This window comes from Coturnix japonica, chromosome 21 (genome assembly GCF_054131305.1).
Source record: "Coturnix japonica strain WE chromosome 21, WE-NBRP24, whole genome shotgun sequence".
NCBI classification, from domain to species: Eukaryota; Metazoa; Chordata; class Aves; order Galliformes; family Phasianidae; genus Coturnix; species Coturnix japonica.
In genome coordinates this window covers 10343502-10365708 of record NC_140683.1, presented here as the reverse complement: position 1 = coordinate 10365708, position 22207 = coordinate 10343502, and the positions used below count along the sequence as shown (strand labels likewise).

The following is a 22207-nucleotide window of genomic DNA, read 5'->3' as shown; positions in this document are numbered from 1 at the left end:
CTCTGCCATTATTGAAAATGCACGCTGAGCATCTTTTAGAGCCTGGCCTTCAAGGCTGAACTCTACTGAGAAGAAAAAGAATGATTCTGCAAGGTTCATTTTTCACTTCCTCCATGGCTCATCTTCCCTTAATGTTTTGTTTTCCAGAGGAAATAGAGAAGAAGCTGAACGTTTATCGGAAGGGCTGCAGGATCTGGAAGATGCTGATATTTTGCCAGGTAATGAAAGTTGGTAAGAGAGGGAGTGGTTTGTGGCAGATTCCTCTTTTTCTATAGGGTAAAGTGCATGGAGGAACCAGTATTCTAGTGCTAGGTTCTATTCGAGTAAATGCATACAGCTTTCAGTTCTCCTTTGCCCAGACTGTGAGTTGTCACAAGTTGCTGTGACAGCAGTGGATAACATTTGACTTAGTGCAGCCAGCTCCAGAGCTGGGTTCCTTCCCAGCTGCTTTCAAGGCAACCTAAGCAAACCGGCATCGGCGATACCCCCAGAAGGAGTTTTTTGGAGAAAGGAAGGTGTGTGTCTGATAGGATCGATGGAAGCTTAGCTTCAGTGGGACGCTGACAAGTGGAGGATGGTTCGGATCCGACCAGCAGATGGCACAGCCTGCAGTGCCCGCAGAGGGCTGGAGCTGCAGGCAGAGGGAGCAGCGCTGGGGTAGATTCAGGCGCTGCTGTGTCTGGGGCTCGGGGTGAGGGGGGGTTTCCTTCCCGAGTCTCTTTTCCTGGGCTCCCCCAGCAGCTGAGCAGGGAACCTTAGAAGGAGAAGTGAGGAGGCGAGCCTAACATAAACTTCCTATTACAGGGGAGTTGCACTAGATGACCTTTAAAAGTCCCTTCCAGCTCTAAGGGTTGTATGATTCGATGGCAGGTGCCTTGTGCTGCAAGGTAGCAGCATTTGCAGCCCACTGACCCAGAGACTGCGACTCTTAATGTTCCTGATGTTGTATTCAATCTTTTTATGCTTGCTATTGCCAAATACCGGCTCTTGTGCACTGACATCTTGCCTGCTTCTCCTGCTGTGCCAACCTGCTGTGTCCATCCTGCTCCCTTGTGGCACTGCTGGGTATGGCTGTGCTGAACAAGGAAGGTCTCCAGGGTCTGCTCCTGCAGGTGTTTTACATCTGCCCGTCTCTCTCTTTTGCAGGGGGGTCCAGGTCACTTATATTTGTTAAAGAACAAAGTTGCCACTTTTGCCAAAGTGGAGAAGGAGGAAGATATGATCCTGTAAGTGTCTGTGTTATGTTCTGGAATTATGTAGTGTTTTTCTGCCCTGTTTGCTCTGTGTTTGTAGCACGTGGTCTGGAAGGAGAGGCAGAGGTTGCTGGGATGGTTTAGCCTGGGGAAGGAATTAAATAGCAGCTTACAACTCCTTGAGGAGGAGTTGGAAAGATGACAGAACCAAGCTCAGCCCAGGGCTGGTGCAGCTTCGGGTCAGGTCAGCAGAAGATTTATGCTCTTATCTGCTGTTTGGTTCATCTCTGGACTAGAGATTATCAGAAAAGAAAAAGGCATTTCCTCCCTTAACAAAGGCTGTGCTGACTAGAAACCAGAACATGCACCTCGTGCCTCTGGGGCTTGGAAGGAGCTGAGGTAGCTTTTCATAGCAGGTGACTAGTGGCAGAAATCCAAGCTATTCCCCCACAGCTGTCTCTGATAACTGCCCTTCTAAATGCAGGGGGAAATGGAATTTGTCTCTGCAAAGCCTGCTCAAAGTCCAGCACATTGCTGAGGCAATTTTGCTTCTCCTTGCAGAGAGTTAAGCTTTGCCTGGTTTACTGCCTGCTTCCTTGTGCTGGCTCAAGTGTAATTTGTCTAACAGTGCTTCGTTGTGGGGGAGAGCTTATATACCAACCTGTTCCTACGCAAAATATTGTTGGCATGAGAGCTGAGTATTAAAATCAACATCTGTTCAGTGTTCTCATGCTCTGGCACAAACGCCATCAATAAAAGGCACGTGCACGCATGCTTCTGAATGCATTGGAGGCACAGCAGATCTGACTTTGGTAATTCAGGGACCTCCAGAAAAGCTGTGGGCATGCAGCTGAAAGATGCTTGGAAGTGAATGTCTCCATCCCACCTGTGTGTGCCTGGGAGGCAGTCCTTAGCATAGCTTATATTGCAAACAAACATCACAGCTGTCACAGAGGAGCTGATGGGCTTTAGAGTCCACCTGTGCTCTAATCCCTGTGCAAGGAGGGTCTCTGTCGCTCACATCCCTCAAGCACAGCTTGTGAGTAGTGAGAAAAGTGGGTTCAAAAACATTCCTGGTGGGTTTGGCTCCCATTTCTTTACCTTGGAGCTCCCTTGTCTCATTGTGCAGCTCCTCCTTCCCTACCACATGGCTTGGGGTTGAGAAGCAGGCTTTGCCCATGCTTCCTTCTTTGTCTAAGACCCTCCATCTCTTCCCAGGCAGTTTGCTGCTCAGGCTGAGCCTCAGGCCTCTCCTGAGCTGTGTGCTCACATATCTACCCGAGGAAACCAATTTCTAAACTGTCTCTTTCATTTCTTCCAGCTTCTGGAAGAGGTTGAGCCGTCTGATGAGTAAAATCAACCCTGAACCAAATATCATTCACATCATGGGCTGCTATGTTCTTGGAAACCCCAATGGGGAGAAGGTAAGAGCTTCGTGGGTTGCCTCTCTGGGAATGAATGCTGAGTAGCACCAAGCCCAGGGAGGCAGCAGACCCACTGTGCTGCCAGATCCTCTCCTGCTGTGTAGAAGGAGAAGGGAAGGGACGGGTGCTGAAGCCTCTAGGAGAGCAGTCAGTCAAAGCATTTGAGCTACTTACTGCTGAACTGGATGTTTTATTTAATGGACGCGTAGTTGATTGCTTTCTAGAGGTGGGGGTGAAGGATGAGCAATTCTGGCTGTCCTACAGTTCATCTTTGTTTTCAGCTCCTAACTCCTCTATGTTTTTCTTTCAGCTATTTCAGAATCTGAAAAACTTAATGAATCCTTATAGGGTTGCCTTTGAGTCTCCACTTGAACTTTCAGCTCAAGGTAATTTCTACTCTGTGCAAAGAACCATATCTTCCCCCACCCCATATCTCAAGACATTTCAAGGCAGTATGGATTTGTTTCCTGTTCTTTTGTGCATGCTTTTTTGGGTTGCAGTTTCACAGCTGCCATTCTGAAGTTGCCCTCATTAATTTATCTCTGCCTACCCCCCAGTACTTCCTTCTTTTGGCAGATGAAGGCGCACAGCACTGGGCTGTAAGCTGTTGAGTCCTTCCTGTGCTGCTTACAGCTGGCATTGACACTGCTGGATTATTCTTAACTCCCTCTTACCCCAGTAGGAATGTGCAGGAGCTGAGCACATCAGTGCTGTGCAGCATTCCCTGTGTGTCCTGCCATGGTTTGGTTGCATGGAACCCAAGCAAACATGCCTGTACTTGTGTATCAAGAAGCAACTTGTAGGGAAATTCCTATGTTTCTATATAGCCCAGCAGGCAAAGCAGCAAACTGTGTGCGTGCATTTGAGCAGCTGATGATCCAGGGGGCTGGGCTGAGGGCTGTGTCTGAATTTATCCTGTTGATCAGTCTGGGACGCACTAAGAACGTAACCCCTCTAATCCTTCTCAGAGTCATCTGAAACTAATCTGCATCAGGCCTCAAAAGCGAAAATCTCTTCCTTGAGCCCCGAGCCGGGGTTGTTTGTGCCTCATGTTTTCCAGTGGTGGTTCTGAGTGCAGGATCTGCTCAGCCTGCATCACCAGAGCCCACCTCCAGTCCAAGGTGCAGAACTGACATCAGTGCATCCTGCTGAGCCTATTGTTGAGCTCTGCAGGACAGGGACAGCCTGTAACATTCATTTTCCCCCCTAAACCCAACATTTTTGTTTCAAGCTTTTCATGTTAATTATTTCATTGATTGACCCCAGTTTCTATAGTGAGTTGACATGTCAGTGTCCTCCAATTGGGGCACACAGGCAGGTTCTCCCATGTCCCCATCTATATGGGTGTGCTAGTTTGTTTAGCTTTTGGTCTGTCTCATTTCTCTGTCGTGCTGCAGTGTAACCCAGCCCCTCTGCTTCATCTCCAGGTAAGCAAATGATTGAGACTTACTTTGACTTCCGCCTTTACCGCCTCTGGAAGACCCGCCAGCACTCAAAACTATTGGATTACGATGACATTTTATGATCTGGAGAACGCTTTGCAAGAAGTTGTTGATCACCAGTGTCCAAGAAGTCATGCCTATTGCAGAGAGACTCTTTTATTGGCACAGGGAGCCCTACAGGAGGCTGCAGTGCTAAAGGGAGGGAAGAAGGAGCCCTCGGAAGTGGATCGGGAAGAAAGTCTCCTGGGTCAAGAGAGACTGGAGGGGAAGGGGTTTGGCACCTCGCCTGCCTCGGGTCAGAGCCGTGGTGTCTCAGGAGGAGTCGTGTGAAGTGAGGACAGGATGGAGTTCCTTGCAGAACTGAGCTGTTTTGGGTCAGAATGGGCCAGATTTGATTCCAGGTCCTTTTAAAGACTTACAAAAGCTCAGGTTTTCTTACTAAATAAATAAATAAATCAATTACCCATGCACTACAATGAAGAAGTGACCGGAGCACAGAGGAAAAGGAAAGGAGGGTTTTGTACTCACGGGACCTTCTGTGCCTGGGGATCTTGGAGAGCAAGGACTGCTACACCCACTCCTGCAGGCTTACATCAAGACGATCCAGTTTCAATGTGAATATACTGGAACATAGAATTGAAGTCTAACTTTCTGTTTGGTTTAATAGAGAATAAGTGCAATTTTTATAGAGAGGAGGGTGAAACCCCCTCCTGGTATTTAATTAGTTAAAAATAACACACCAGTAACCAATAGATGAGGTATTTTTGGTCTGCTTGAAAATATATTCAGAATGGTAATATATCTTCTGTAGACGTATTTAATCACCAGCAAACTTGGTTTTAACGTAACCTGGCAGACCCTGCATGTCTGCCGCATTGACTAACCTGGTTTGGTTCATTACTTTCAGAGTAGCTGTGTTGCACAAGTTGTATGTGCTCTCACGAATGTATATTTCTCCTCCAATTAGACACAACTTTGTTACTATTTTGCTGCTTGCAAAACTATGTGACTTTAGTTTTGCTGAAATATTTTAGGTTAGAAATGCAGCACCTGGCTGGGAGGCCTCGGCCAGGTTCACTATGATATGAAAATGAATGAGACATTAATAGCCATGGCAATTGTTCATGCCAGTGTTTTGCGATGTGTTGAGAGGTGAGTTCTCTTTCTGGGCTGGGTTCAGAGCATCAGAATCCCTCCTCAAGAGTCCAGCACAGGTTTGGAGCATGAGGTTGAATCTTCCCTCCGTTCACTTGATTGCGAGTTATTTGTATGTAGATCCCTTCTTTTCCAGTGCTAGAAAGACCTGTTTGTTGGGCAGAGCTGCTCACATCCCGTCCTGTGCAGGACAAAGCAAACATGGGGCTCTGTTGCAGCAGCTGTGGTTTGAGAGCCTGGATTTGTATTTGGTCTTTGAGGCTGTGTTTTGGAATAGATCTACTTTTTGTTCCTTCAGCACAGGGACCGATTTTGGGAGGGCTTTGGTTTGGTTTTGTCCATCTGCAGCTCTACAAAGGACAAATTGATGCCACTTGCAGTCCGTGCAGGTCACCGGCTCTTCTGGGAGGCGATGCACTCCATTTCTTACATGAGTAAAATGTACCAGAGGTGAACGGGGATTGTTTTCCTGATTTCCCGGGACCTAAATTGTCCGATTGTGATGTGATGGCAACTATGTGTACAAACCGTGTTTTAAATACTTGCAAAAAGCAGTAGTTGTGCTGATCTGTAGAGTCCTCCTTCCCTCTGTGACGTGTGTGCTGTGATCCTGGGGGCTGGCTGCTGCCTGGAACTGCTGACCCCTGTACATTTACAGCAGTTTCATAGCAAAGCTTCTGAAGAAAGACTGTACATATAGTAAGTAAAGAGAGGAATAGGTGGAGAGAGGGGGAGGTTGGAGCCATGAAGGCAATGCATTGAACCCAACAGCTTGGAGCTGCTTCTCTGCCTGCTGGGCTCCAGCCCCTGACCTGGCTGTGTTTCCAGACCTGCAGTGAAGGGGACAGGCTGCAATATTTGGCAGATGATGCCAGATCTAAAAGCAAAACCCACATGGATGCCAACCATCCGTTACTTAGCGTGGTGCTTGTGAGAGGTGGGAGCCACAGGTTCAGAAAGCAAAGCCATGTGTTATTTAGAGTGTGGTCATGGCAGGATTAAAATGCTGACACAAAACTCTCCCTTTGTGACCCTTTTACCTCCTATGGTTACGCTCCTAACAGCAGACAGACAACTTGTTCTTCCTCTTTCTTTTCTAAAGTCCCAATTTGGTGAACTTGGTAGCATGGATGTAGCATTGTGGAACTATTGAAAACCTTCTGTATCTGGGAAAGGGCCCATTTATGTATCCACTTAGTGATTTGTCTGTACAACTATTGTGTATCTATTAGCATTGACCACTTGTGGAACTCGGGTTGCGAAGTAGAAAGGTGTTTCATGCATAACCTCTGTAGGAAGATGTGTGTTGGAGCAGAGCGTGCTGCTCTGCTGGTGCAACTGACTGTAGTGCGGTGCAATGACAGACAGCAAAACACGTTCCTCTCTTTTCCAAAGATCAATAATCAACCAACACAGTTTGTGATGTTTGTGACGTGAGTGTTTTATTTCTGTTGTAGCATTCCTTGGGCTCGAGAGATGAAGTGCTCTCAAAGCTGTGACTGGGGAGACGACGGGGCGCTGATGTTTTCTGTGCAAATAGTGTCAGTGAAGTGTTTTTAGGTAGGAAAAAAGGAATTCTTCCCCTTTTAACCTCTTGAATTTTGTAGTCGGCTGCTGGGGAAAGGAGAACTCAGCAGAGAATAGGGTGAGAAACATCATTGTCCGTGCTGTGTTTGCATCTCCAGCTCTTGGCACACATCCGCTCTGCAAATAGCTGCTGCTGCTTTGGGACACTGCTGTGTGTGAGCTGTGGCTGTGAGTTCCTGTTCCCAGGGTGGCTGCAAAGGCTGCTCAGTCACCTCCAGGCAGCACAAGTGGGGTGGTCAGAAGGGCAGAAGGCACTGATGTCCAGCAGCCCTGGCACAGGGAGAGCTGCAGGTGCCATCCTGAACCCAGGCCCTGCTGGGAGTTGCACAGCAGACTCGGTCTGCTCTGTCTGCATAAACATTCGACTCACCACAACCCAGTTTAGGAGTGGCACATACATACCTTACCTACAGTGCTTCGGTTCAGGATGCCATATGTGACTGTAATTGGAAAATAATCCTTCCTGTGCCTGTGGCAACTGGTGCGGGTTGCCATGCAGCAGAGGATGTGCCGGGTTGTGCCATGCAGCCCCACTGCCAGCAGCAGGAAGCAGATCTGCAGCCACACGCTGAGCTGAGTCACTCTGTGTTGGCTTTCCTGGTGTTCCCTGGAACTGGTGATGCAGGCAGACCTTCCCGGCAGGTGACACACAGATACCCTCCCTGGGGACATGGAGCGCCAATCCTATCTTCCAAGCCATCTATAAATATAAGGTTGTTTGTGATCCCACCAGTTGGAACATCTGCGGCCTTCTGTGTCTTTCACAGGACAGTATTTTATTTCTCAGGCATGGAAATGCAAGCCAAAGTCAACTGGAAACTGTTATGGTTTGATGAGAAATCAGCCTCCTGCTAACTATGTTTATTGGAGTTGAGTGAGCACACGGGTGGTTTAATGGCTGTGAACCTGACAGTGATTGCTGTTATCCGGGGTAATTGTGCAGTGCAGTCAGCAGGGCAGTAGGACAGCAGGGCAACAGGAGCTGGCAGCTGCTTTCATTCAGAGGTAAATTCTGTCCTATGCGCTCCCCATCAAGATGGAAAGCCTGCAAGTTATAAAATATGGATATTTAACATGAAGAATCCCCCCTGAAGAGAAGCTAAGCTGCATTTTTTTCCATTTTAGTGCATCCTTAATACATAAGGACATATAGGAAGCATCCAGGGCTGTGTGAGGTAGTGATGGCCAGGCAGCAGTGCTCACTTAATGGGCACTGTGCTCTGTGCATCCAGACCAGCTGATGGTTATGGCAGCAGTAGTGGCCCCAGCTGTGTTCCCAGCCAGCAGAGCTGTGTGTGTACCCCTTCTAACAGCATAGCCCATGGTGTGGGTCACTGAATGCATACAGCAATAAGCTGCCAGCACAGCACCTCCCCTGCCCCTGCTGTCATTGCTTTTAGTGTGTCTGACACTCATCTGCTTCCCATGGCTGTGTGGATGTGATGAGCTGTATGCAGGGATGGCCCTTACTGGGGAATGGCACTGCAGCGGTGCTGAGAGGGCTGTGGCTGTTGGATGGGGATGTGTTGCTGGCTCCGTGCTGGCCCCTGGCTCAGGACAGCACATGAGCACACAGGTGGTATTCAAAAGGCTTCAAGTGAGGGGCTGTTGGATTTTGGGGTCTCCACTCAAAAGTCCTGCTGGTGCAGAGCTGGGAATTTGAGCACAGCGCAGGAATCCTTGTCCTGGCTTTTAAAACCATCTCAGACACACAGCAGGGTGAGGTGCTCTGCATGGCGATGCTGCTCCCTGGGCTCCCCCTGACACTGCTCACCAAATGAGACCTTTTATTGGGTGCTGAGCTGCAGAGGACTGAAGGAACCAAGTGAGCTGTGTGCAACATTGCAGGGAAATGCACTGGAATTGGACCTGAGTGAGCACGAAGGGGCCGCAGATTTTCCACTGTGTGCTTCCTGTTGTTCTTTAACAACACTATTCCTGGAACTGGGCGACTTCAGTTGCAATGCCAAGCAACAGCCACAGCAAAAACCGTGCTTGCAGGCCTTGGGAGGTCAGCATGCTTTTAATATCTCAACTATTTCTGCAGAGCTCAGACGGCAGGTCCCATTTCCAGCTCCTTTGCTCAGCTGGTTGGAGTTGGAGGCATCAGCCCCAGGAGAAGCATCTGGGATGGAGGGCTGTGCTGGCTGCAGACAAAAGCTGTTTGAAAGGAGTCTGGAATACGGAGCTTGTCTCCTCTGAGCTCAGCGGGCCCCACACCAGCAGGCTGCTCCTTGGGGAGGAAGGAAGCTGTAAGCACAGCCGGGCTGTGGGCTGGCTCTGTGTTAGGGGCAGCCCTGTGCCATGCAGAACCCGCTGCTGCCCGGAGCGTTCCTCTAAGCCTATCTGCTGCTTTGTGTATGATAAGCAGGTTTCAATGACGTGGATGTTTCTAGGTTTTAAGATGTGATTTAATAAAAAGAGACATTTCTGGGAAAGCAGGTTTTCTCTCTCTCTTTTTTTTCTTATCTTTTGTTGCTCTCCGGCTGAGTTCACAAGCCCAGGAAATGCCACTTGGCAAAAGTGAGTGCTGTGCCAGCAGGGAGGGAGGAACCGGCGCCAGGCACTTCTCAATGGCAGCAGAAAAGTAAAGAGCAGAGAGCTGTGCTGAGCACTGTGCCCTGGGGAGCAGCAGGGGGAGAAAAGAAAAAGCTGTTGGTGATTTAAAGGAAGGACACTGGGGGGAGGGGGGTAGATCCTGCAGTGGGGGCAGAGTGAAGACCTGGGTGGACTGAAGACATCAAGTTCCCATCAGCCACTGAATGACTCGAAGGGAGCAGCTGTGGGCTGAGCATCCAGCTATGAGCTCTCCCTAACCTCCATACTGCTCTGTTTTCAACTCAGTGCTGTGGGGTGCAAAGTGCATTGCAGGAGCCCAGATACAAAGGGTTATTTTTATCTCTCACCTTCTTCCCGGTCTCCTCACGCAGGTGACGTGGGGACAAGCCCAGGGCAGAGCAGGTGGATGTTCACACTGCCCCATAACAAAGAGCAAGGAGGGGAAAGTCATGCACGGCTGAGTCCTGCTGGCCCAGCTCCCTCCCTGCTCCCTCCACACCTGGCTGCACCTGGGCTTGTCCCCATTCATCCTATCAGTGCCAGCTGCTGGGTGTGGGCTGGCACTGACGTGTTGTACACGCATTGCATCCCTACACAGCCAGGCTGTTGTGCTGCTGTGCTGCCATAAGCTCGTGCCCTGCTGCACGGTGGCACTTTGCCATCACACAGTCCCGCTCCCATCCCCTGCCATTGGCACACCTGGGTTTTGTCACTGAGTGTTTGTTTTGGTGCCAGGATACAAGAGCTGAATGGGATCCCCGGGAGCCTCTTAGTAAGAGCGCTCAGCTGCTGCTCTGGTGGAACCCATGGGTGTAAATGCAGCGATGGGGATCAGCTCCAGGGCGTTCAATAGTTGGCCAAGTTTCACTTTCCAGTCCCTCACGCTGTTTCAGGCTCGGCTGGAACAAAGGCAGTTGATGGGAACTACGATAGAAGGCCCCACAGTCCGGGCTGGCAGGGGAGGAACTGAATAATGGCTGCATTTTTTCCATCAAGGCAGGAAGGGACGCAGCAAAACCACCAGATGTCAGCTTCGGTCCAAAGGGAGACGCTTCCTTTGTACCAGGTGCAGACCAACCGTGGGATTCATTATTACAGGATTTGTGGGCTTTACACGGGCTGAAAACCCAACGAGACAAGACCACGAAAGAGAAATCCACTGCGATCCAGCAGCACAAAGGCACATTGTTGGCTCTGTGAGTGCCTGAGCCATGAGTCACCCCAGGCGGGGAAACGTCACCGCCCGCTGCCCTGTCCTGGTGCCCAGCCCTGGGCTCTGCCGTGGGACTCAGTGAGGGCTGCGGTGCAGGACGGCACCGAGTGTGCAAACTTTAAACAGGCCTTGTGTTATTAAAGCTTAACTGCAAAGAGCTGCTCCCTTCCATCGAGTCGGGCTTGCACACGCAGCGGAGGTGGACGTTGTACCCTTTAAAGCACAATAGCAATGTCGGCAATAAAGTTCCAGCAGCCGCTCGCTTCCAGGTACGGCTGGAGGTGTGTAAATGGCTCCGTTTTGGCTCAGTAGTGCAAAGGTAAGGAGCCTTATCAGCAGGATGCAGCTCCTTCCAGTAAGCAGGGCTGTATCTGCAGGGTGAAGCTCCGTGCCGTGCCGGGGTGCGGCTCCATAACACCCGAGCGGGCCGGGACCGAGCGGTGCTGGGCAAAGGTTGTTCACGTCACCGCGTGCCGATCCCCTCCGTGCCCCGCAGGCTGGGGATTGCAGCACACAAACACTGTTATCTGAGGCATGGAAAGCCCTGAGCTCCTGATTGCTTCCTGCCTGCACGGACTTCCCAATGAAACGTGGAGGCAGCTGATAACAGGCGCTGTCTGGAAGCACAGCGCCGGCGATGCTCTGCTCAATGCCTTTGAGAGGAGCAGGGATGGCAGAGCAGTGAAACAGCACGAGAATTGTTTTCCTGCACTCCTGCACCTGCCCAACAGCCACATCCCGCAGTGCCACATCTCCGTGCTCCTGGAACAACCCCTCAGTCTGTTCTGCTGCACCTCCACTTTTCTTACAAGGACTTTTCCTACCATCCAACCTGCCCCAGACCCGCACGATGCGATGAAGGCGGATCCGGGCGGTGCCGCCCCGCTGCCTTCCGCCCTCGGGGCCGTCCGTTCCGCCCCTCCCGCAGGACGGCCCGGGGGCGGCGCTGCGCAGGGCCCGGCTCAGGTGCGGCGGGAGGAGGAGGAGGAGGAGGAGGAGGAGGACGCGGCGGCCGCTGCTCGGCAGTGCCCTGAGAGCCGCCGCCATGAGCAGCGCGGAGCCGCCGCTCGGGGCCGGACCGCGGGCACAGCCCGCATGGAAGAGGGAGATCCTGGAGCGGAAGCGGGCCAAGCTGGCCGGGGCGGCCGCCGGAGAAACGGAGCCCGCGGCTGCGGTGACTCGGGGCCCGGCGGGGACGGGAGAGCGGCTGGTGGTGGCCGAGAGCTTGGGCCCGCTCCGCGAGAACCCGTTCATGCGGCTGGAGAACGAACGGCGGCGGCTGCGGCAGGGGCTGCCCGGACACGGCCCCGAGACGGCGCGGCCGCTGCAGCAGCTGCTGGAGCTGTACAGCGCCGTGCCGGGCATCCGCACCATCCGAGCCGACAACATCCTCATCATCGAGTCGCAGCCCGACGCCGCCGCCTGCTTCGCCGACGGGGAAGCGCTGTCCGGGCGCCGCCGGGAGCCCCCGGCCTCGTCCCCCCCGCGCCGAGCCGACCCGCTGCGGGAGCTGCTGGCCCGTCGAGGAGCCGCCGTCGCCGAGATCCGCGCCGACCAGGTGCTCGTCTACGAGGCGGCCGAAGCGCCGGAGCCTCCCGAGGCCGCGGAGCCGGGCACCGTCAGCCGGCTGCTGGAGAAGTTCGGGCAGCGACCGCGGGGCCGCCGCCGCCGGGGCGGGGAAGTGCCGGCCGGGACCGCCGCCACCCCCCGGGCCGGGGCCGCTCCCCCTCCGGCGGCTCCGGGCTCCCCCCGTTCCTCGGCTCCCCCCAAGGCGGCGCCGACCTCCCCCCGCCCCTCGGTCCCGAAAGCTGCCCCGGCCTCCCCCCGTGCTGCGACCCCCCAGCCGGTCCCGGTCCGCCCCCAGCCGGCTGCCCCCCGTGCGGCCGCCCCCCAGCCCGCGGGTCCCCAGACGGTCCCGGCATCTCCCAGGGCTGCAACCCCACCGGCGGTCCCCATCTCTCCCCCTGTCCCGATGGGTGCACCCAAAGCGGCAGCTCCCCAGGCCAACTGCTTCCTCCACAAGGTCGGCTCCAACTCCTTCACCGTGACCCCCCGGGGCCTCCCCCCTCCCAGCCGTGTCCCCGAGCCCCCCCCTCCCAGCCGTGTCCCCGAGCCCCCCCCTCCCAGCCGTGTCCCCGAGCCCACCACCCGGAGCGTGCCGCCCAAAGTGCTGCCAGTGCCATCCACCAGCGCTGCCAACGCCAGGAGGCCAAAGCCGGAGGAGGTGGAAGTGGCTGCATCACCCCCACCCAGTGCCAGTCTGGCCCCCAGTGCCACCCAGCCGCTCTCCGCATCCGCCCCCCGGGCTGGGGGCTCCTTTGAGATCCACCCGGCCCCCAAGCCTGACCTGGCTGCCATCCCCGCTCATGACCTGCAGGCTCAGGCCTTGGCCAAGCTGCGCCTGAATTCACGCAACTCCTTCCTCTTCGTGCCCCGCCGGGATGGTGGCACAGCTCTGCCTGCAGCCCAGAGCAACAGGACGGGGCCGCCGCCATCCCCGCAGCAGAAGGTGCAGAAGGAGCCCCCGCGGGTTTCCGCTGCGGAGCAGGAAGAGCCGATCGCTTCCCCGCCGGCGCCTCTGGATCCGTTGGTACCTGTGACTTACATCGATGACATTGTGGAGCCGGATGGGGAGCTCTCCACGAGGGCTGCGAGGACGGAGAACTTGGATCAGCCCGGAGGAGCTGGATCTGAGCTGGACATGGACATTTCCTCTGTGCCCCTCTACAGACCACACTCCCCTGGGCTCCACCAGAGGGGAGGGAACACCTTCACCGTGGTGCCCAAAAGGAAGCCCGGCACCTCGGGGCCACAGGGTCTCAGTGATGCTGGTGGGAGGCCACAGCGGGAGGAAGAGGAGGAGGATGAGGAAAGCAAAGGAAGAAGCAAAGCTGTAGAGAACGCCGATGGGCCCCAGGTGGGAGCGACCCACAAGAAGCGCTACCCCACGGTGAACGAGATCGAGGTGATCGGTGGGTACCTGGCCCTCGAGAGGTCCTGCATGAGCAAGACAGGATCCCGCCGCAAGAAGGTAATGGCCTGGGGCACTGCTCTGAGTGGGGGGCACAAAGGAGCTCCTCACTGCTCTTGGTGTGAACTGCTGGGCAGGGAGGTGGGATGCACTCCGTGGTAACCACAAAACTTCCCTGTGATCTCTACTTGGAGATACGGAGATGGAAAGTGAGCTGGTTGGGGGAGGCAGGAGATGGAGAGGAGCTGTGTGGGTGAATGGCTGTGGCTGCCCCTCATCCCTCACTGTGCTGTGTGCTCGCTGGCATTGTGCAGTGCCACGCTGCTGCCTTCCCCGGATTAGGGCCCTATTGATAGAGGCTCAGGGATTAGGTCTCTATTAGGCAGAAAGAGATGAGTGCCGACTTAACCCCCCCTGATGGGATTGTGCCACCTGTCTGTTCCATGGGGCAGCAGCTGCCGCTCAGCTCTCAGAGCTGCAGGGTTCACACATTGCTCCCAGTTTCCTAAACTGAGAGTTGATGGAACTCTTTGGGATGTGATGGAGGCACATTGGCAGAGCTGCTGTGCTGAGATGTAGGCGTGAATTGTTCAGCTTGCCATAGCGACAGGCAACAAAGGGACCGTGTCACTGCCTGAGTCCTGGGTCTGTGTTGTGCCATGTGCTCCCTGGGGCAGTTTGAATGCTCTGAGTGCTCTGATCCGCTTGGACCCGCTCCAGGCAGGACTTTGGGAGAGAAACATCCCGAGCTGTTTCCCAGCCCGAGGTACCACGTGTGGCTCTTTGGCAGCTGCTGTGTCTGCTGGGTGTTGGGTTTGGGTGACGTTGGAGCCATGGCTGGGTTTTGTGCCCGCTCCTTTCCCTGCACAGGGCATGGTGTGGCTCTATCCGGTATCTGTGGGATGCTGTAGCAGATGGAAAGAGTTCTGTTTGCTCTTAACCTAGAGGATGTTTGTGGCTTTTACTCTGGATAACGAGGCTGAGTGGTGATGCCTGAAAAGGAAGGAGCTTGCATGAGAGCGCATTCCTTGGTCTCTTCCCAAGAGATTGCTGCGTGTTGTCAAGGCAACTGGCCAAAAACATAAGTTGTGTTTTGTAGCTGTGCTGGGCTTTTTGGTTTTGGTCTGAGCTGGGCAGGAGCAAACATTTGTGTGCTGTCCCCATTGGGCCACTGAGCCACCCATCCCCACAGCTCTGAGTGCAGTGACTGTTTGTGGGGCTGTCTGCTCCATCTGGGGGGGGGAAGCACAAGAGGGATGGAAAAGCTGTCCCAGCTCTTTAATAGAGGCAGATTGAGCTGCTGAGCTGGGACAGGCAATCGCAGAGCTGTGATGGTGAACATCCAATTCTTGGATGGCCATTCCAAGAGACCTCTCGGTGTGATACCACCATCAGTGCAGGTGCAGCAGTGCAATGGCTGCGGAAGAGGCTGGCTGAGCTGTCAGCTCGGGCAGTGAGGACAGGATACGTGCACAGGGATGGGAGGAGACCTACTGACCCTTGTTCTAAATGGGGCACTGGGGAGAGGATGCAGAGCGCGGCTGTGACCTCTGCTCAGTGCTCATCTCCATCCTCTCTTATGGCAGCGGAAGTGAGGAGACGTCAGCCTGTCAATAGCCCCAGGTGGAAGGAAAGGTTTTGCTGCAGGGTGTGGATCTTTTGGATCTCTGAGGATAAAATTTGGCTTTGGTGAGTCGACAGGAAGCAATCCCTGGTTACCTGCCAAAGGAACTCACCTGGGGCTGTGGTAGGGATCTGAGGTTCTGTGTGATGTGGCTGGAGTGTTGCAGTGAGCACTGGAGGACGGCCGGCTGCTGGGCCCAGTGGGATGCCCAGGTGAGCTGCTGTTTGCAAGGTATGGCACAATTGGGTTTGCCTGTTAGTGCAAAAACCTGATGAAGATTCCCTCCCATCTCTGTTTTGGAGCACTCTGGTCAAAGACTGGATTTATTTACCTTTTTTAGAGCCTTGTGCCTTACCATTCTCCATTTCCCGTGCCTGTGCTGTGCTGGTGGCACTGAGTGTGCTGCCTTTAAGGAGGGGCTGTAGGATGTGTCTGAAGGAATGTGTTGGATTTTTGGTAGGTGAGGTCAGCAGTGATTTCTGCTCGGAGTTTCTGCATGTCTGTGCTCAGTGTGGGGCCCTCCCCAGCAGAGATCAGTGCGAGCAGAACCACCCCATTCTAACTGCTGCTTTTGGCCCGTGCTTTAGATGGCTGAAGGCTGCAGACAGCAGTGCTTAGAGCTTAAAGCACCCAGCAGGATGGACTGAGCGTGTTGGTGCGTGGATATGTTGTTTGCTGTTTACTTGCTGCCTATCAGCACCTCCAAACTCTGCTTCTGTCATAGCAGCCCAGTACCAATGGAGCACATGAGTCATGCTCATCTCAGCAGTGGGAGGGCTGTTGCAATCCGGGGTTCTCCACAGCCTCACCCTGTGCTGAGCTGCTCCTGCACTTCACTTCTGCCCATCTCATGTGTGACAAATGGGGCACAAGAGCTACAGTAAAAGCTCTTAAGCAAATCAGAAGCTGGTGGGATGTGCCCAGGGCTCAGTCTGGCCCCAGAAAATGAGAGATTTGGAGTGCTTTGTGCAGGAAGTCACACTGGAGGGTCTGTCATGTCGAGAGACTTTGTGAGCATCCTGGGAAGATCCAGTGCTGTTAGTGAAGGCGCCAGGCCCTGGCACTGATTGCACCCTGGCTTTGCCTACTCTCTTTGTGCATTCAGATGCATCCCATGCAGGGAGAGTTGGCTGACCTCTATGGGCTGAGCAATGCATGGATTCCTTGTTGAGCCATGGAAGGCTGTGGCTCTACGTGCAGATGTGCAAAGGGATGAAGGGCTCCTTTGGTGAATTGCTGCTTTGTGCTGCACCACTTGTGGCCAGTTGGGCACTGGGAGCTCTCCTTGGCTGCCATGGTGAAAGGAAGAGTTAAAACAGAGCTGTGTGCCCTGTGATGCTCTGGGAATGTCCCTGCCCTGTTCTTTCTCAGCAGGAATTTGAAACTTCCCCATGTCTTGTGTGAGGAGTTTAATATTTCGAATCTCCATGCATTGCTCCTGTCTACCATGTGCTTCAGCATATTGATTACACAGGGCTGCCTTTGTGGGTTGCCTTGTAAATGGAGACTTTCTTGTTTTGCCCAGTGGTTGGGAGCTGGGATGCAGTCCTGGAGGCAGTCCCCCCCTTTGCCAGCAGCACAGTGCTGCCCTGATGTGCTTTGCTCTAAACCCGTGGTGTTTCTGGCTCTGTTCAGTGACTCAGTTCTGCAGCTGGTCATTGAGTAAAACCGAGTGTTGCTGTTGGAAAACACATCTCAGAAAAGCACGATCAAGTGAATGGAAGGTGGAGCAGCCAACAGAGCTGTACAGTGACAGAAAAATGCCATCTGTCATTTCTGAGCACACCAGGGCAGCCAGAGCAGCATGGGGTTAATGTGATAGAGGAGCCGTGTCTTGTCTACTCCATCCCTAGGGAATTCCAAGGAAAAACCCCTCCTTCTTGTTCCAAGGAAAGGCTTTAGATGTACAGATGCTCCTTGTCTTCTCTAGAAAGCCAGTGCCTTGTTAATGTGTTGAGGCTACTGCAGAGCTTGCTACATGGCAGCACAGAGCTTGGAGGCTGTTCTGCATTATGACCACCCAATGTGCCCAGGGTTTGGTGCCTGCTCAGCCGCCCATGCTATCCCCATGGATCTCCAAGGGATGCTATGCAGCAGCAGGCTTCCCAGGGCCCCCAGCTGACTGTGCTGCAGTTCTCAGGTCTCTAACATGATGTCTTGGGCTGTTGGTTCTTGCTTTGTCTCACTGACCAAATCTCTTGACTTCCACTGCAGTGAAAGAGATGTAGCAAAGCTCAGTGTAAGACTGTGTGGAAGCACGGGTTGATTTTCCTTCAGAATACTGATTTATTCATGCTTGATTGAGGTTTCAGTCCAATCCTGCTCACTGTCTGTGCTCCCTGCAGGTATCAGCCCAAACCCTCCCGCTGCTGCTGAGAAAGGAGGAGGCATTTGGCTGACCAGGCGTGAAAAGCTGCTGAACCAGCTGCTCTCAATCACACCCAGCAGTGTGCTGGCAGCCCACACGTGCCCTGGGGATGCAGGAGGCAGCACAGTCCCTCATTTTGTCATTGCAGGATTACATTGCTCGGGGAGGAGAATGGTTAGAGGGAATGAGTATTCAGAGGAGCAGCTCTGCTGTTGCTTTGGCTCTGCCATGCCAGCCAAGCGTGGTGCTGATGGGTGGAGAAAAGCCACAATGCAGAGATTGATCTGCATCCTGAGCTCTGGGAGCTCTGTGGTTTGCTCTGATATCCTTGTGCTGGGAGCTGCCATCAGTGCTGTGCTCTGCCCTTCACTGCAGAGACTTTCAGGCTTCTCACCCTGACTACGGGAGCTGAGGCCTTCCTTGTTTCTTGTCTGTGCAGGTTGGTCCTGACAGCATCTCTCGAAACAAAACAGACTTCTCTTTTCCCTATTTGTGTTCCTAAGCCGTGTACAACTACCAGCATTGGGCTTGCTGGGCGATGTTTACCCTGGCTTCTCTTTCCTGAGTACTCTATTACTCATTACTGCTCAATTCCTAGCAAATAAATAAATGATTTTTGCTATGGCAACGAGAACCCAGTGGTTCAACAGCACAGTGTTCCCCCAAAAACAGCTTTATTCTTCCCGTTGTGGCTCCAATTGCTGTGAGTGTTCCTGTGTAGGTGCATGGCTGGGGTTGGACTCTGGTTATGTGACACAGCTCTGCATGAAGCATTCCACTGAGCAAATACTGCTAAATCCCTGCAAACACCCCCAGCTGAAGGCTGCAGTTTTCCTCCTCTGAACAGGACTGGCTCTTGGGACGTGTTTTGCTCCTAAAGAAACAAACCCAGCGCTTTTATGTTCCTGCAAAGCCAGGGCTGCTGTGACTGAGTTTCCAGTTTGTTATTCCCAGCTGCTTCCCAGTCTCACAATAAGCTGTTCTCTGCTGTTTGCTTTGCTGGGGTGCGTCCTTGAGAGCTCTATGGCAGCAGGGCCCTTCCGTGGTGTGTAGGAGTGGGGTATCCACGCAGACTGGTTGGCGTGGTGTGGGGCTGGCACTGCTGCAGCTGAATTGGTTCAGCATTGTGTCCTAGAGCATGGCAGGGACCTGGTGTTGGCTATGGGCAGATGGGAGCTGCTTGGATTCAGTCCCACTGTCTCTGGGTGCTGCTCCTGCTGGGGCCTTGCTGTGGGGTTGGGCTGCAACAGTGAAAACACTGAGCTCCATCTCCCAAGCTTGGATGGCTCAGCAGCTCCATCCCACAGCCCCCAGCCTGGCAGCACCACTTGGCCCCACACAGAGACACATTGTGAGCCATCGCTGCTGCCTCGGGCCAGGGAGCATGTAGGTCAGCAGTGGGGTGAAGCCTGGGGAGCAGCCCTTGAGTGCTCCAGCACAGGGACATCTCACTGCAGCCCCCTTCTCTGAAATGGGATCAGCCTGTGCTGCTGCAAGGCTGCTTAGGACCACCTGCTCTTCACCTTAGGAGCACCTTAGGGCTGCTCCTCAGCCTGGGGTGTACTTTGTGTGCAAAGGAAAGTGTGGCACACAGAGCAGCTGTACAGCATCTCCTTCCTACTGATTGCATGGGATGAGAAGAGAACATACAGAATTAAGCAAGGCCGATCCTGCCCCTTAATTCTGTTTGTAACCCTATTAGCTCAGTTTTAAATGCAGTTAGAAGTAAGGGGATCAAAACACCCTTTTAGGCAGCTGGTCCTGAGCCCTGATCCGCATTGGCTCGATACTCCCCTATTTTTGGCTTTCACGTATTCCTGGCAGGCTTATCCTCCTTGTTTGTCTGTGTTGTGTGCTGGCATCAGCAGTTCTTCTCTGCTCCTCGGTGTTTATTTTCTTGGTGTACTTACAAAGAGCTTAAACGCTTTTCCTTGACCTCTGTTTTTGTTAGTGTCAGCAGGCTGAATTTCAGCTCCACCTGCCCAGGAAAGGTGAATTGATTGTAACCAGATCTTCAGAGCTGTAGGTAATGATTAGGACAGCTTTGAACCTGGAGAGACTACATCTGGAGTTACTGTGTCTGGGTTTGGCCTTTCTGCTCTGGGCAAGTTGTGTCTTCTGCTTTTATTCAGGTGTGATGAAGTTTTCACCATTGCTGAGGTCATGAGGAGGCTCTTAGAGCAAGGGTTGGTCTTGTACTTCACACCTCTGGGGCTCCTGACTGTCCCGTTGTTTGGCTGTCAGCCTCTGTGGTTCCTCTTGGCACAGTGAGAGATTCAGCAGGGCATGTGGGGAAAGGTGTGGGAGGACACAGTGCCTTCCTTATGGGATGGTGGAGGTGCTCTGCTGGTTCAAACATTGGGAGTGATGGTTTCTCATGCTGCTTTCTAACGATTCTCCTTTGCTGTTGTCTAGATGAAGATCTCTTTCAATGAGACAAGTTTGCAGACCATGTTTGAGTATCCATCCGAGAGCTCGCTGGCGGAAGAGGAGGAAGAGGAGGAGGAAGAGGAAGGACGCGCTTCTGAAACAGAGGACAAATCTCGTCCCTTTCACATTCCACGCCCAAACAGCGTTTTGCATCCCAATGCAGCTAGCCCAGGTGGGTGAGGGCAGGGACTGCAGGGTTATTGGTGGTGTCTAACCCCATCTGTGTTGCCTACAGCTGTTATGAGTCCCAGGCAGCTGGAAATGTTAGCAGAGGTGATACGACAGCAGAACTGGTTTTAGTGGGGACAGAGTTTGAAACCAGTTTAGGGAACTCCCAGGCCTCTCTTGCATGAGATGCAGTGAAACTGAAAAATGTAGAATTTAAAAGTACCCTTTATGCTGAGAGGGTTGGTGATGCTGCAGTGTCTGCTAGCAGCTCTGGGCAGGGAAACTGACAGCCACTGGAGAGCATGGCATAGGTTTGTACCTGCAGCAGGCACAGGTTCCTTGCCCGTCCTGCAGGTGGGCAGCTCCCATCTTGTTCCTGCCAGAATTATGACCCCTCTTCCCATTGGGGTGTTGAGAGACATTCACGCCAGCTTTGTCCTTGCAGCAGATCTATCCAGCTACACCCCAAAGCACTCTGTGAAGTTCAGCGAGTGGCAGGAGCAGAAGTATGAGGAGATGCCTGCCAAGGGACCCCTCCTGAAGGAAGCTGATGGGAACCAAGTCATGGTGAGGATTCAGAGCAGTTTTTGTCCTGGGGTTCTCTCCTTCTGGACAGCGGGGGGAACAGGGTCTGCCTTCTCCAGAACATGTTTGCTGGGCGGTGAGAGAAGGTTAATGCAAACTCCCACTGCCACCAGCTGCCCTGCCTTCTGTGTATGTAAGGCAGTCGTAAGGCAGCTGGCCCTCTGTGCTGCACGGCACTTCTGGAGGGGAATTAATGTACTCATTAGCCCCAGGCAAGGTGCCACCACAGCCCTCACTGCCCAGAGCCATGGGTCCTCGTTTGCTTTTGATCTGGTGACGATTCCATTTCAATTCTGCTTCCTCCACAGCTCACCCCAGCTGAGAAGGGCGGACTCTCCGACTTCAGCAGTGAGCCAGCTCTGTACTTCTGATTGCTCCATCTCTGAGCCTGCAGCAGCAGCTGCTGGGCAGAGCCTGGCAGTGCATCACAGGAACCACCGCCTGGGTCCCTCCCTCATCACAGTCTTCACAGCATCCTGATGCCAAGGGTGGACTAGATGCCATTGGGCATCTTTGGAGAATATTTGCACTGGGTTCCGGGACCTAAACAACTGTTTTTTTAATGCATATGGTTTATTCTCCCTGTGGCCTTGCATATTCCTTGTTCAAGATCAGCTGTTGATTAGACAGGTATCTTAAAGCAATGTGTAACCCCAGGATAGGTGTAGATGCTCTCAGTGCTTATGACTCTTCTCATCCAAGTGCTGAGTGGGGCCTGGACAGCATTTGTAACACTTCTCTCACCAGAGGCCCCAGTGATGGAAGCTGTGGGCAGGTGGCTGGGCTCACTGCATGGTTCTGACAGCCAGGCTGCAGTGGTTGGAAGAACTGAGGATTCGTGGGTTGTTCTCGTTGTGTTTTTGGGTCTCATTTCACCAACTGTCATGGAATTTACGTGCCAGTTAAGCTCTTGTGAAGGAACCTGAATGCACTGTGTGGGTGATGGGGAGGGGAATAAATGCCTTCAGTTTTAGGTGTCACTTTTGCACTGACAGCAGGAAGCACCCAGTCCAACTGGAGCCTTGTGAGGGTTCCCAAACGTTGGCCATAGCTTTGATCTCTCTGTAACTACTTGTGCTCTGCAGGCTCCACTAACTCTAATTGTGCTTGTTCTCTTTGTTCTGTTTTGGCATCTAATGGGGCCAGGCCTGAGACTGATGTGTCTTGGGTGGTGGGGAGACTTGCTTCTTGCCTTGCTCACTCTATTTCCCTATGCAAAGCACAGGAGGATCGTTTCACTCCTTCCTTCTGCAGAACTTGAACAAGGAATATGATTTATTTTTTCTAGTATTTTTATAGTTCTGTTGTAATTGTTTGATGCAGCCAATATACAAAGGAATCTCCTCGACTCTTCCATTTAAATTTTCTACGACTGTACACACTCAGGGTCAAAATTGCACTCTGGAAAAGACTGAACACTGCTGCTAATGTGATTTGTACTTCTGGGATTAAAAGAGATGCAGTTGGAACAGACACGGCCTCTCTGGG

The 22207-nt window shown here is 53.1% G+C and overlaps 2 protein-coding genes across 8 annotated transcripts in view; both read left to right on the top strand.

Moving 5' to 3' along the window:
• The window catches only part of NSMF (NMDA receptor synaptonuclear signaling and neuronal migration factor), a 32073-nt gene extending 22834 nt beyond the window's left edge, over positions 1 to 9239 (top strand). For all 6 annotated transcript variants that reach the window (XM_085521527.1, XM_085521526.1, XM_015878675.3 and 3 more), the window contains 5 exons: positions 148 to 218; positions 1147 to 1226; positions 2515 to 2617; positions 2928 to 3003; positions 4045 to 9239. In XM_085521527.1, coding sequence (XP_085377653.1) covers positions 148 to 218; positions 1147 to 1226; positions 2515 to 2617; positions 2928 to 3003; positions 4045 to 4142 — 428 coding nt within the window. In that variant the 3' untranslated portion in view covers positions 4143 to 9239. The remainder of the gene's footprint in view (positions 1 to 147; positions 219 to 1146; positions 1227 to 2514; positions 2618 to 2927; positions 3004 to 4044) is intronic.
• A 2251-nt stretch (positions 9240 to 11490) lies between these two features.
• Positions 11491 to 22192, top strand: TPRN (taperin). 2 transcript variants are annotated; one of them, XM_015878666.3, is made up of 4 exons: positions 11491 to 13604; positions 19952 to 20138; positions 20580 to 20701; positions 21028 to 22192. In XM_015878666.3, the coding sequence occupies exons 1-4, from the start codon at positions 11619 to 11621 to the stop codon at positions 21088 to 21090; spliced, it is 2358 nt and encodes a 785-aa protein (XP_015734152.2). In that variant the 5' UTR covers positions 11491 to 11618; the 3' UTR covers positions 21091 to 22192. The 2 variants fall into 2 exon arrangements, with proteins under 2 accessions (XP_015734152.2, XP_015734153.2); XM_015878667.3 differs by having other exon boundaries at positions 11496 to 13604; positions 20583 to 20701.
• The last annotated feature ends 15 nt before the right edge of the window (positions 22193 to 22207 follow it).